Source organism: Salvelinus alpinus, chromosome 1 (assembly GCF_045679555.1).
Source record: "Salvelinus alpinus chromosome 1, SLU_Salpinus.1, whole genome shotgun sequence".
Taxonomy (NCBI): Eukaryota; Metazoa; Chordata; class Actinopteri; order Salmoniformes; family Salmonidae; genus Salvelinus; species Salvelinus alpinus.
This window is the reverse complement of record NC_092086.1, coordinates 85,415,645-85,429,338: the sequence shown is the minus strand read 5'-3', so window position 1 is coordinate 85,429,338 and position 13,694 is coordinate 85,415,645. Positions and strand designations below refer to the sequence as shown.

The window sequence follows — 13,694 nt, the reverse complement described above, 5'->3', positions numbered from 1 at the left end:
AATAATTTATAGAGTGGCTTTATTTGCCCTCAGCAGGCATTTTTTCACCCTTCTGAATATCTAAATAATACATATGTTCTTCTGAAATATGAACACAGAAATACTGGACATCTTGGACGCTTGAATTGGACTCACATTTTTCTGGTCTCGGTCTTGACTCGGTTCCCTTGACCACCTCCCGGTCTCGGTTTTGAATCGGTCCGAGTTCCCGAGTTGGATGACCGTTCAAAATGATTTATCCCACTCGGAACTCGTTTCTTTCTGTGTTCCCAGTTGACTTGAACGCACTGAAGTCGGCGTTCGGAGATTTCCCAGTTTCCAGTTCCCAGTTGATTTGAACGCGCCATACGACTGTCGCATTTAATTGGTTTACGTCACCACCTATATACCGGAACTCGAAAGTTTTGATTTGGATATACCAAACTGATCAAGCGATTGCGTTGGAGATTTAACAAGTGTGTGTGTGTTAATTTACAACGAAGTGGTAAGTGTGGCATGAGTTTGTGGGAATTTGAGCAGATAAAAGGTTCCATATGCGACAGAATCAATACTGTTTGTAAAGGGAACAATTTCCTCAAGGGGCAATTACACTGAATCGCCGATCTTCGCAGGAGACAAGATGTGGGAGCAAGAGGAATTCGAAAAACATTGGAAAAAGGAATTTCCTGACGTGGAAGCACCTAAAATGAATTTAACCTCGGTGGAAGATGTTGAGACAGAGCTAGAAACACGTAAAGAGAATCTCAAAACGCTGCAGCAGGCGCTATCGGAGGAGAAATTCAAGGTGATATACCTACAGACCACCATCGCTAGACAGAAGAAAAGTTATGCCATGGAAAGGTGGGAAAACACTAAAGACGAAAACTTGAATGTTGAACCTGTATTATCAAAGACAGAAACAGAAAGGAAATGGGATAATAAAAAAGTAGACGGCGAAAGTATGAAAGTGCCTGGTAGTGCAAGCATGAAACTACAGACGCCAGGCAACAAACCAGAGCCGCCGACCAGGATCAGTAGTAGGACAGGTAAACTTATCCCCCCCGCGCCCCCGCGAAAGCCAAGCTTCCAGAAACAAGGGAATACGATCTCATCAGGGCTCTCTCAAGCTGATGGAAACTGCATCGGCCGCATAATGGGGAAACAGAATTCCGGTACTGATATCAACAGCAGAGAGGCTAGTGACCATGAATACGAGGATGCTGAGCTCAATGAGAATTTCGTCAAGAGCAACCTGGTGAACCCCAAAACGACCACCAGAGACAGCCAGAGGTCGAAACCGAACCTGGACACCCTGTGCCCATTCCGCCAGAGCAGAGATTTCGACTCCAGTGATGATGGGAGGCAGTCTCCTTCCTGCATACCTGCGCCCTTCATTGCATCCCTTACCGGTGGATCCGGGTGCAGTACTCCAGACAGACGCAGTGAAGGCTACTTGAGCTCCGACCATGAAGACTCCTCTTCAGGTAATATATTTGTTTGCTTGTTTACATCAGTTGGGGTTTACACAGCACTGGAAGGTGCTATTTGTGCAGTCAACGTTTTATGGCAATGGCACTGATAAGACAATCATGAGAGGATGACTGGTGTTGCACCATCTCTATAACTAGCCTATGGCCTGCACTGTATGACAGTGCATTATAAGTGAACGAGATTGTGGCTGTGAAGTTTGAGTAAAGATTGTTGGAAAGTGTGTTAACCTTTGCACCAGATTCCACAGTAGCAAGTAAAACCACATTACATCCTTGAAGGAGTTTGTCAATATTTACTCAGGTTGTTGGGCTTTATTATACTTTGCTCTGGTTTTGTCAGTCACAAGGAATGTTTGACATGGCAGTTCACACATGACTAAATGAGAGCAAGGAAAAGATCAACTGAACATTTGAATCATTTTACATTTTAGTCATTTAGCAGACGCTCTCATCCAGAGCGATTTACAGTTAGTGCATTCATCTTATGATAACTAGGTGGGACAACCACATATCACAGTCATAGAAAGTACATTTTTCTTCAATAATGTAGCTGTCCATAGAGTCAGAGCTAGAAGGTGGGTGAATTGCAAGTGCAATTTCACCACCCGTTTTTATTTTTTCACAAAACTATGAAATAACACATGGAATCATGTAGTAACCAAAAAAGTGTTTAACAAATCAAAATATATTTGACATTCTTCAAAGTAGCAACTCTTTTCCTTGATGACAGCTTTGCACACTCTTGGCATTCTCTCAACCAGATTCATGAGGTAGTCACCTGGAATGCATTTCAATTAACAGGTGTGCCTTGTTAAAATTGCTTTGTGGAGTTTATTTCCTTAATGTGTTTGAGCCAATCAGTTGTATTGTGACAAGGTAGGGGTGGAATATAGAAGATGGCACTATTTGGTAAAATACCAAGTCCATATATCAAGAACAGCTCAGATAAGCAAAGAGAAACAACAGTCCATCATTACTTTAAGACATGAAGGTCAGGCAATCCGGAAAATTTGAAGAACTTTGAACGTTTTCTTCAAGTGCCTCTCATGAGGACCGCCCCAGGAAAGGAAGACCCAGAGTTGCCTCTGCTGCAGAGGAAACGTTCATTAGTTATCAGCCCCCAGATTGCAGCCCAAATAAATGCTTCACATAGTTCAAGTAACAGACACATCTCAACTTCAACTGTTCAGAGGAGACTGCGTGAATCAGGCCTTCGTGGTCAAATTGCTGCAAAGGAACCACTACTAAATAATAAGAAGAGATTTGCTTGGGCCAAGAAACACTAACAATGGACATTAGACCAGTGGAAATCTGTCCTTTGGTCTGATGAGTCCAAATTTGCGATTTTTGGTTCTAACTGCCGTGTCCTTGTAAGGGGCGGCAGGTAGCCTTGTGGTTAGAGCGTTGAGACAGTAACCGAAAGGTTGCTGGATCAAATCCACAAGCTGACAAGGTAAAAATCTGTCATTCTGCCCCTGAACAAAGCAGTTAACCCATTGTTCCCCAGTAGGCCTTCATTTTAAATAAGAATTTGTTCTTAACTGACTTGCCTAGTTAAATAAAGGTTACACAGGTGAATGGATGATCTCCGCATGTGTGGTTCCCACTGTGAAGCATGGAGGAGGTGTAATGGTGTGGGGGTGCATTGCTGGTGACACTGTTAGTGATTTATTTAGAATTCAAGGCACACTTACCAACATGGCTACCACAGTATTCTGCGGCGATAAGCCATCTCATCTGGTTTGCGCTTCGTGCGACTACCATTTGTTTTATAACAGGACAATAACCCAACACACCTCCAGGCTGTGTAAGGGCTATTTGATCAAGAAGGAGATTGATGGAGTGCTGCATCAGATGACCTAGCCTCCACAATCACCCAACCTCAACCCAATTGAGATGGTTTGGGATGATTTGGACTGCAGAGTGAAGGAAAAGCAACCAATAACTGCTCAGCATATGTGGGAACTCCTTCAAGACTGTTGGAAAAGCATTCCAGGTGAAGCTGGTTGAGAGAATGCCAAGAGTGTGCAAAGCTGTCATCAAGGCAAAGGGTGGCTACTTTGAAGAACCTCAAATATCAAATATATTTTGATTTGTTTAACACTTTTTGGGTTACTACATCATTCCATATGTGTGATTTCATAGTTTTGATGTCTAAACTATTATTATATAATGTAGAATTTTTTTAGAAAAAACCTTGAATGTTTTAGGTGTGTCCACATTTTTGACTTTTTTAAAAATAAAAAGGTGGGGGGGGGTCGATGTGAGGAGGATTATCTAAGATACTGTTTGAAGTTTCAGATGTTTTTGGAAGATGGGCAAGGACTCTGCTGTCCTAGCTTCAGGGGGAACCTGGTTCCACCATTGGTGTACCAGGACAGAGAAGAGCTTGAACTGGGCTGAGTGGGAGCTGCCCTCCCGTAGGGGTGGGAGGGCCAAGAGACCTGAGGTGGCAGAACGGAGTACTCTGGTTGGGGAGTAGGGTTTGAGCATAGCCTGAAAGTAAGGAGGGGCAGTTATTCTAGAGAGGGGCAGTATCTACAGGTTAGTGCCAAAATAAAATAAATGCTTGAGTAAATGAGAGATACAAAGTTGAAAGAAGGTGCTTCCACACAGATGTGGTTCCTTAAGTTAATTAAGCAATTAACATCCCATCATGCTTAGGGTCATGTATAAAATGCCCAGTTTCCCATTATTTTGCCATGGCCAGAAGAAGATATCTCAGTAACTTTGAAAGAGGGATTTAAAGTGTGTGTTTCTCTCAATAAGCAGATCTCAACCCAATTGAACACTTATGGGAGATTCTGGAGTGGTGCCTGAGACAGCATTTTCCACCACCATCAACAAAACACAACATTATCAAATTTCTTGTAAAAGAATGGTGTCACATCCCTGCAATAGACTTCCAGACACTTGCAGAATCTATGCCAAGGCGCATTGAAGCTGTTCTGGTGGCTCATCATATTAAGACACTTTATGCTGGTATTTATTTTATTTAGGCATTTACCTGTATATAGTTCTATGATGCACATGTATTGAGGGAAGTACCCTAGGCGAGGGACTTGAAATGGATGAGTGGTTCATTAGGGACAATGGAGAGAGTGTGCAGCTTCCTCATCCCTCTAAAGACCAGGTGCTAGAGCAATGACAATCTAAATTCTAGTGGCACAATTCAGTCTGGCACTCAGACAGACAGCATCAGCATGTCCTTTGTGTTTCACAAAGATAACATTCACTTGCAGGAGCAAATGGTTGAATAAGGTGAATAGACCATGAATTCCAATACACTCTGTGGTCTGTCAGTTAACCAGATGCAGACTTTTACCTTCAATGTTGATTTGAGTCAATCAGTTCTGTTGCTGAGAGGGCTGAGCAGGAAACAGTTATGAAATAAACTGTCGTAAGTTAGTCATTTTGAGAACAGGTTTCATGAGGCCTGTCTTTGAGTGAAAGTGGGCAACTAAGTGGGCTACCAAGTTCTTGAATGACTGTAAGAAGGTGACTTTTTTTAAAGGACATTATACTTCAAAATGCATATTTTTTGGGGGGGTGTTCTCTTCCTTTGAAACTCATCTGAAAATCGAGTGAAGTTGAATTTGATCTCTTCGTCTCAATTAGGAAAGTGGCAAATGGGGAAAAAATGATTCGCGTTAAAACTGTTTTATATACATTTTGTTAAAATTATGATTTAAAATGTTTTATTTTATATCACAAAAATTACATGGGGGCAATGAAGGTGCGCAGGTGGCTTCGGGCAAGTGAAATTTAGTCCCGAAGAATCAACTTGAATTAATGCTTGTCTATGTTTTATTTGTTATGTGCATTAGCGACTCACAACAAAAAATAAACCTAGCCAAGTGATCACAGTTCTTTTCCCTCCATTACATGTCGCTCACTCAATTTTATCCGACCACACACGCACACACACACGCACGCTCTGCACACCTCCCATTAGGCCTACAGAAATGACTGCCTTTAAAAACTAACTGTTGGGATACATTTCTTGACAAATCACAACAGCTTTATCACAAATTCAAAATGGACTGGTTGATTTAAAGTAGGGGTATATGCGTAAATAATACATTTGTCTCGTCTATTTAAAGCTTTTTTGCGAACCGCTATAGTGTGCAATTTAGAATAGATTACACTTATAACTCCCCCTAAACCTAGGCAGTTTCCAGACTGAAATATGCAACAAAAAACATTATTTTGATGAAGGCAAATTGCTTATTCATTAGTCTAGGGTTGTAATTTGTTTCATGGTTTAACAAAAGCCTGCCCACCAAGTTAAGCTGAGCTCACAAATCAAACACAGGGCAAAAGAAAACAAGCTCCTCAAATGTGGGTTTCTACTGGTTAAAAAATGGTAGTTTTGTGATAACTGCACTGTGAATATAATTTGGTGGAGAAAAACGTTTTTTTTGTTTAGGGATCTCAATGACATCACCAACCAATTCTATATTAACCCAAATAATTATTTAGCTAGTGTAATGTTACTGTATTTTAGCTAACAATTATTACATACGTCTATGAATATGGTTGTCTACACTTACAGGATTACAAGCTAGTTACCTTGGAGGTTTCTCGGACGATCTGATGAGAATCTGAGGAAGATCACTCTGATCTTAAAAGCTAGTCTAGGCAGTGCGCCACTGCTAAATGAATATAGGGGAAACACTTCCAGATGAATGGTATGGGACTTGGGACCAAGCCATCAGACCATGGATTTCTGCTCATTCATGTCACTTGTCTTTTTCAGAGAAAATTAGGTCAGTTGGATTCCAGTCACTCTTTGATAAGATGCATGCGTGATTTCCATGGTAATTCACAACTTGGCTGAGGTTATATTTCACCTCAGAAGGTGCCGAGACGAGGATGTGCTTCGAGTTCCCTGCCTGTTAGACTTCCTCTGTTCTTAATGAGCAATGACAAACTAACAACAATAATGACAAAAGCTACAGCCAACTCCCATCTCTACTTCTATGTGTACTATACGTTTGACACCATGACATTGCATGTTGTTTTGGTTAGCCTAATGCAATTAGAACGGGGGTAAACTCCGCACCATGGCTGCTGTACTTCTTACAGCAGGGTTCCTTTGGAAGAGTGGAGAACAAACCCATCTTTGTCACGTTGCTGGAGTTTCATTTTTTATCACGTTCGTCTCCTTATCCACGTCTCTCTCCTCTCAGAAATGCAGGGCCTGTCGAGGCCCGTCCTGCTTAGTCGGTATGCCGACAACATAGCTAGCTGTTACCCAATGTAACGTGTGTGTCTATGGAATATGTTTTTGTACTTTGCCTACATGTGCACTGTATGTCTATTTTTGGTATGTGTGAGCGGTAAGACCTTAGCGTGATGGTGTCTGGCCCTGACAGCTCAGTACAGTAGGCTATACATTGAGCTGAGGCTGCTGTCCTCTGAGCAACATACAGCCTCCATTTCCCCACATAGGATAATTTATGTGGCTTATGTCATCAATTAGTCCCTTTGTAAGGAGACTGACTTAAAATGAGATTTCCCATTTTATTTCAGCCATTTAGAGAATGTGCTTAAATATGGAAGTCAAGCTGTTTGGCTATTAACTCAGGCTGTTAGTGCCTGTTCTCAACGGCCTATCTGTGGTGTTACCTTGGTGATCAGCGTGTCATCTTGGCAGGCAGGATGTGTGTTTGTGGGGAAATGACACACACAATAGCTTGTGTCGAAGGTGTGAACAATAAGTACAGGCTCACGCTCTAAACTGCTGAGCTCAAGTGAAGAGTTTGTAATGAGGAGAGAAGCCTGGCTAGAATGTGGATTTTGAAAGGGTAAATCCAATTGAATTCCATCACTTTTTGACAGCATCCATTTTGATTTAAACAACTTTCCATACATGTTTGCCCATAGAAGTGGTCAGAAAGTGACTTTTTGGACCTGAATGCCAAAACATTCACGAGATCAAAGTTGACCAATTTTGCATACCCCACCATACCATGAGATATCAATGTCTTCATCAATGAAAAAGATAAACGGTTTAGTTTGATATAATTTAAATCTTACAAACAGGGGTGTCAAACTATTTTGTAATTTCTTGGATAATTATTATTATTTTTATTTTTATAAATTCAGACATTTTGGAATCCTTTGAAGGTGCTACACCTAGAATTTCCCTAAATTGCGCCCCAATGTGGAAGCTTGATGAGTTGCAATAGCACTTGGTTGCATTCAGAACCAATCTCGCCCCTCCCACTTCCCATTTCCTATAATATGGCTTAGACTTGCGCTTGAGCCTTTTACTCATGGTTTTGATCCACCAGCTTCAAATGGCTGTAAAAATGCTGTTTTTATGTTATTGAAAATAATTTTGCAGTGATTTAGATGGTACAATGATTCTCTACATTGTTTGTTTGCTCAATTTCAGTTTGTAAGAAAACAATGTAGAACTTTAGCAACCAGGAAATGAGAGGTATTTCTACATTGGCCACTCAACCTGATTTCCACTAGATTTTGATTTGGATCTCTTTGAGTCTTCATTTGGACTAATCTTCCAAGAGTCCTTAAACATTAAAATACAATTTATAATATGATCACATTTTCACATAACACACTGTTACAAACAGACATAATACACTAACATATTGACTAGATAAATACTCAGTCTAAAAATATATTTGGATTCTTCATCTAACATAGTCCAGCACAACTTTCCTATGTATTATATTTAAATGGTTTTGAAGTATTGTTTAAATGTATATATTGAAAGTTTTCTGGTTTGCTCAGTTCAATTATTCCATTTCTTTATTGCTCTAAATCGAAATGTTCTTTTTCCCATTTCTCTTTTCTGTCTGGATAACACATAGATGGTGGACAATCTATTCCTAGTATTTACCAACTGAATAGAGTTTGGCTGTTTTTAAATGGTGTATATTATTAAATAAAATAAGCATGTTCTTTTTCTCAATTATCTTGTTTCTTGACGACCAACCAAGAGCATTGTCCATGACTACCTTAAAACAATCCTTGCTGCTTTGTTCTGTGCAGTCTGTAGCCTCCTAATTTCACTTGCTGATGCATTTCCTCAGACTACAGAACAGTAGTTAACCTCTCTCAATTAATGATTGTGTTATTTGCTTAAGAATCTTTCCTGGTAAGTAGTTAGCTATCCTTCTGATCACGCATACTGATTTTTTTATATATATATATTTTTTTTTTACATAGATTAGTTATTTGAGACGACCATGGTAATCAGTTGTCTAGCTGCACTCCCAGTAGTTTGGTTTCTGCCACTTCCTCAATTTGTACCCCCCCCCCCATACTTAATTGTATCCCATGCTGTGTTGGCCTTTTCCTAGTGGAACAGACCAGAACAACTTCGTTTTTTTTGGTGTTTAAAACAAGTTTGTTCCGGCAAACCCACTCCCTGATATTCTCAATCTCCTTGTAAAGCTTGCTGTGTACCTGTTGAACCAATTGTCTTGCTGTATAAATTGTAGTATCATCTACAAATATAGTAGCTTGAGTTTCAGATAAGGCATAAGGAAGGTCGTTGGTATATATTAAATAAAGAAGTGGCCCAATGCAGCTGCTCTGCAGTATTCCACAGTTTAACACATGAGGGGAAGAAAATGAACCATTGATATAGGTGGACTGTTTCCTGTCAGTTAGATATGACTGTACCCAATTCAATGTTACCTACTTAAAACCATAATGCATTCATTTTGTCAAAATTAATCAAATGCTGTACTAAAATCCCAAAATAGTACCCCCACAAACCTGCCATTATCCATAGCATTGAGCCACTCGTCAGTCATGTCAACCAATGCAGTGGTAGTGGAATGGTTTTTGCGATAAGCATGCTGATTGGCTGTAATCAGATCATTATTTTCCATGTACTCCCATTTGTCTACTCACAATACCCTCCAATATCTTACTGAGTGAAGGGAGTACACTAATTGGTTGACTATTGGCAGGAGTAATGGGTTCTTTGCCGTCTTTCGGAATAGGCATGCTTGGGCATGCTTCCATACATGCTTCCATACATGCTTCCATACATGCTTCCATACATGCTTCCATACATGCTTCCATACATGCTTCCATACATGCTTCCATACATGCTTCCATACATTTGCAACATCCCCTTTTCCAGTGAGCAATTAAATATCTATTTCTGGGGACAGCATAGCGAAGTAAAAAAAATTATCCATAAGATCAACCTGTAGATTTACCACCTACTGACACCATTTGTAGACTAAAAGAGCAGGTCTTGTTGCTCATAATATGATCATCAATCCATTGGACAATAACTTGTTTGGAAGAATGTGTGTTTACATTATTGCTCAGTAAATCAATTTTCTTTGTAAAAAAAAAATCTGCAAAATGATTGGTAATATCAGCTGGTTTTGTTATTGTTTTCCTTCCAACCTCCACACTAGATGGGCATGATGAGATGGATGTACCAAGTAAGCCCTTAACTGTATTCCATACCTTTCAAAAAATAAATAAAAGCATTGTTGTAAAATAATGTTTTTTTTCTTACGATTCAATTTAACTGCATAATTACATAATGCTCTATAATTCTGTTCAGATTTGGCTGCTAAGACTTTTTCTGAATTTCTTTGAGGAAAAAGCTTCACCCAGTTCATCATCAATCCATGGAGATGGACGAGCCCCAACTGTACTTCCTGTTCTTACTGGGGGCATGATGGTCCATTACCTCAGTGAGCAAATCAATAAAGCATTCTGTAGCATGATTTAAATCATCCTCTAGATAAATCAGCTCCCAGGGTACAGCAGCCAAATCATTTAGAAATAGCTCATGATTAAATGTTTTAAAATTTCTCTTGACCACAATCCTTGGGGGTTTCTTTGGAACCTTGGTGTTTTATGGTTATGGTCACAATAGTATGGTCTGTCCAGCCCACTGGCATTGATCTGGCGTTTAAGCATTGCAATGGTATATTACAGAAGATCAGATCAATGCATGTGTCTGAACGATAACCCATCTTCGTTGATGATCTAGTAGTATCATTAATTATATGCCGAGAACTGTGGTTTTGAAACAAATCTCATAAATTTTGTTCTATTCAAATTATTATGATCCTTCCAAATTATATTAAAATCACCCAAGATAAATACATCTCTGTGGCCTGGTCAAACCCAGTGCATAAGTCATTCAGATAGGACACCTTAGAGCTAGGAGGTCTATACACACATCCTACCAATATGGCTGCCTGGTGAGGCAGATGTACATGAGCCCATAGTGTTTCTATTTGACATACATTACGGTCATCCCTCCTCTTAAAAGGTATATGATTCTGAATGTACAGTGCTACACCCCCACCATTCCTGTCCCTTCTCAGTAGACTATATCCTTGAATGTTAATTTGCCCATCATTTACAGATGCATCTAAATGTGTTTCGGTCAAAGCCAAAATATGATTATGTTGACCAAGTTAAAAACCTGATGTATTTTGTTAGGAAGGCTACATACATTAACCTGAGCTATATGCAGCCCTTTTCTTATCAAGTGGAGATCAATAGAGCATGTATTCATTATAGTTGAAGTTGTCATGATACACTACAACACACACTCAGATTTGAACATTACATTTAAATATCCAGGTAGTTACTCTGAGTCCCGATATAGTTGATGTAAAGTGTATCCATCACCATGGAGACTCGTTGATTCATGCAACGCTTTTCCTTCATGATGGGATAAAAAAAAAGATCCTTTCATTGATCTCGGGGGGGGAGTTATCATTCATTCCAAAATCAGTGTTTCTGAGTTCTCTGCCCCTGCTCGTTGTCATTTCCTTTTGCTTACATTTGTCAAAACATGCAATAATAGCCCGGGGCCCATTCCCAGAGGCCTTACCCATTCTATGGACTCTGGAGAAAGTGACATTACACAAAACATCAGTGGGCAGTTTCAGTTGAGTTGACATAAAGTCTCGGACAGTGTTCTCACAGCCTCTGCTGTTGTCATTCTCCGGTATCCCTGAAAATATTAGATTGTTCCACGTTGATCGACACTGTACATCAAGCAAGGTTTCTTTAAGCTGTTTGTTCTCCCTTGGCTCCGCCTCCACCTTGCCATGAATAGAGTCGACAGTACCTTTCAGCTCAGTGTTCTCTTTCCTTAGATCATCAATTTGACATTGGCTGAATTCTAGACTGGCACATAATGCATTGAGAACACAGCTACAAAGTCAAAACAACTTTCCCATTTTGACAACTGATGCCGCTCAGGCGGGAGAAATCAATAGGCAGATATCACAGCCATTCACAACACTGGCATGTAAGTAATACTGTGAAAGTCATTACTGCAGATGCAGTATATTATGGACATTTTCTGAAATGACAATTTAAAAAAAATCCTATGTATAGCACCTTTTTAACGTCAATTACCTGAACTTGTAAACTAAATTTGTTTTCATATACGCATATGTTGCAGCTTAGACCCTATTTTACATCATCTGAGGTTTTTGTGCTGTGCCCTGAATTGGTTGAGATACAACATGCTCGTGAATACAGGGTGGATGGCATTTCAATCATAGAAATATAATCACAGAATGGATCTATCCCTTCAGACCACTGCCATTTAGAATGCTATACCATTTACATTTTTATTGAATTGCAATTTTAACATCTAATTACTACTGCAAAGATGGCCGCCGGTCCACCCACTGTCATCGTAAATGGTCACGTCTGTTCTATTATCGGTATTTATATGATTTCAAAAGGTTTCCTATTATCTCAATAGTGTGAAAGTTACAGAGGCACAAAGATCATACCCTAAGACATGCTAACCTTCCACCATTACCAATAACAGGGGAAGTTAGCATTTTTTGGGGGTTATGATATTTATGCCTCTGACTTTCTCACTCATCATTATTCACTATTGATTGAGGATTATCCATAATCATGGTAACATCCACATTCATGTAGAACTGTTCAGAAACATATTCTTTTCTTATTTACAATAAAAGTGACTCCAAATTGACACATTATTTACCATTGATTTCTATAGGGCACAACATAATCTGAAACACAACCAAACAAACTGCAAATGCATCCGACAAGTTTCTAGTCACAATGATTTGGGCATTGTGTCCTAGGAATATAGGACCAAATACTAAACTTTTGACTACTTTAATACACAAGGGAATTTCTCCCAAAACTTATGACACCTTCAAATGGGGGGACTAGATACATAAAGTGCTTTCATTTCTAAATGGTAAAACATATGTATGGAAATACCCTCAAATAACAGGTGACATTATGCACTTTTGTCTCATATGAAACATTTGATCTCAAATCCAAAATGCTGGAGTTTCGAGCTAAATTGTAAGCTTCACTGTCCAAATAAATACATAGGGGACTCTGTATCTGGTGTGTGAGTGATCTGACTTGCTGCTCTTTGTGTGTGTGTCAGGTGCTAGATGTGCCAGGGGTGGTCTTCTCCCTGAGGGGGATGAATTGCTGAGTTGTTACAGGAACCCAAGGGAGCGGGGGGGGTCACCAAGTTACTGAACGTATCAGGAATCCGGCCAAACAACCCATCTTCTATTGTTAATGTTCTCATCTCTCCTGAGGTCAAGGGGGTTCACAGAGGTCAGACTCCTCTGCAAACTCTGCTTGACTCATATTTTTTTTAAACCTTTATTTAACTAGGCAAGTCAGTTAAGAACACGTTCTTATTTACAATGACGGCCAAACCCAGACGAGGCTGGGCCAATTGTGCGCTGCCCTATGGGCCAATCACGGCCGGATGTGATACAGCCTGGATATGAACCAGGGGCTGTAGTGACGCCTCTTGCACTGAGATGTAGTGCCTTAGACCGCTGCGCCACTCGGGAGCTCATAATCAAACTACTAAAAGATTAACAACCAAGCTGTCTTTACTACTGTTTAGACCACATATTTGTAGACTTGGGGTATGGAGTAAAGACAACGTCTCTTGTAAAAGTCCTCATATTTACATATTTCATAACCATTCCTTAAAATGACATTTTATACAGTTTTTAGAGTGAGTTTGTTTGATATCTTTGCTTTGATATTGTGTGATGGCAGAAGCAGTCAGACACTTCCTCTTTTTTTAAAGAACAAAGTGTGGTTTCCAGTCAGCCAACTGATTTCTCAAGTCACTGATTTAATCGAATACATAGACGGTCCCATACATGCCCCCCCCCCCCCCCCCCCCCCCTCACACACACACACTGTGACACACACATACACACTGTG

The 13,694-nt window shown here is 40.0% G+C and overlaps 1 protein-coding gene across 2 annotated transcripts in view; it reads left to right on the top strand.

The window, feature by feature from the left end:
* Positions 1 to 392: 392 nt before the first annotated feature.
* Positions 393 to 13,694, top strand: part of LOC139532320 (active breakpoint cluster region-related protein-like) — a 218,784-nt gene continuing 205,482 nt past the window's right edge. For both annotated transcript variants that reach the window (XM_071329793.1, XM_071329784.1), the window contains exon 1: positions 393 to 1,463. In XM_071329793.1, the coding sequence (XP_071185894.1) occupies positions 620 to 1,463 (844 nt within the window). In that variant the 5' untranslated portion in view covers positions 393 to 619. The remainder of the gene's footprint in view (positions 1,464 to 13,694) is intronic.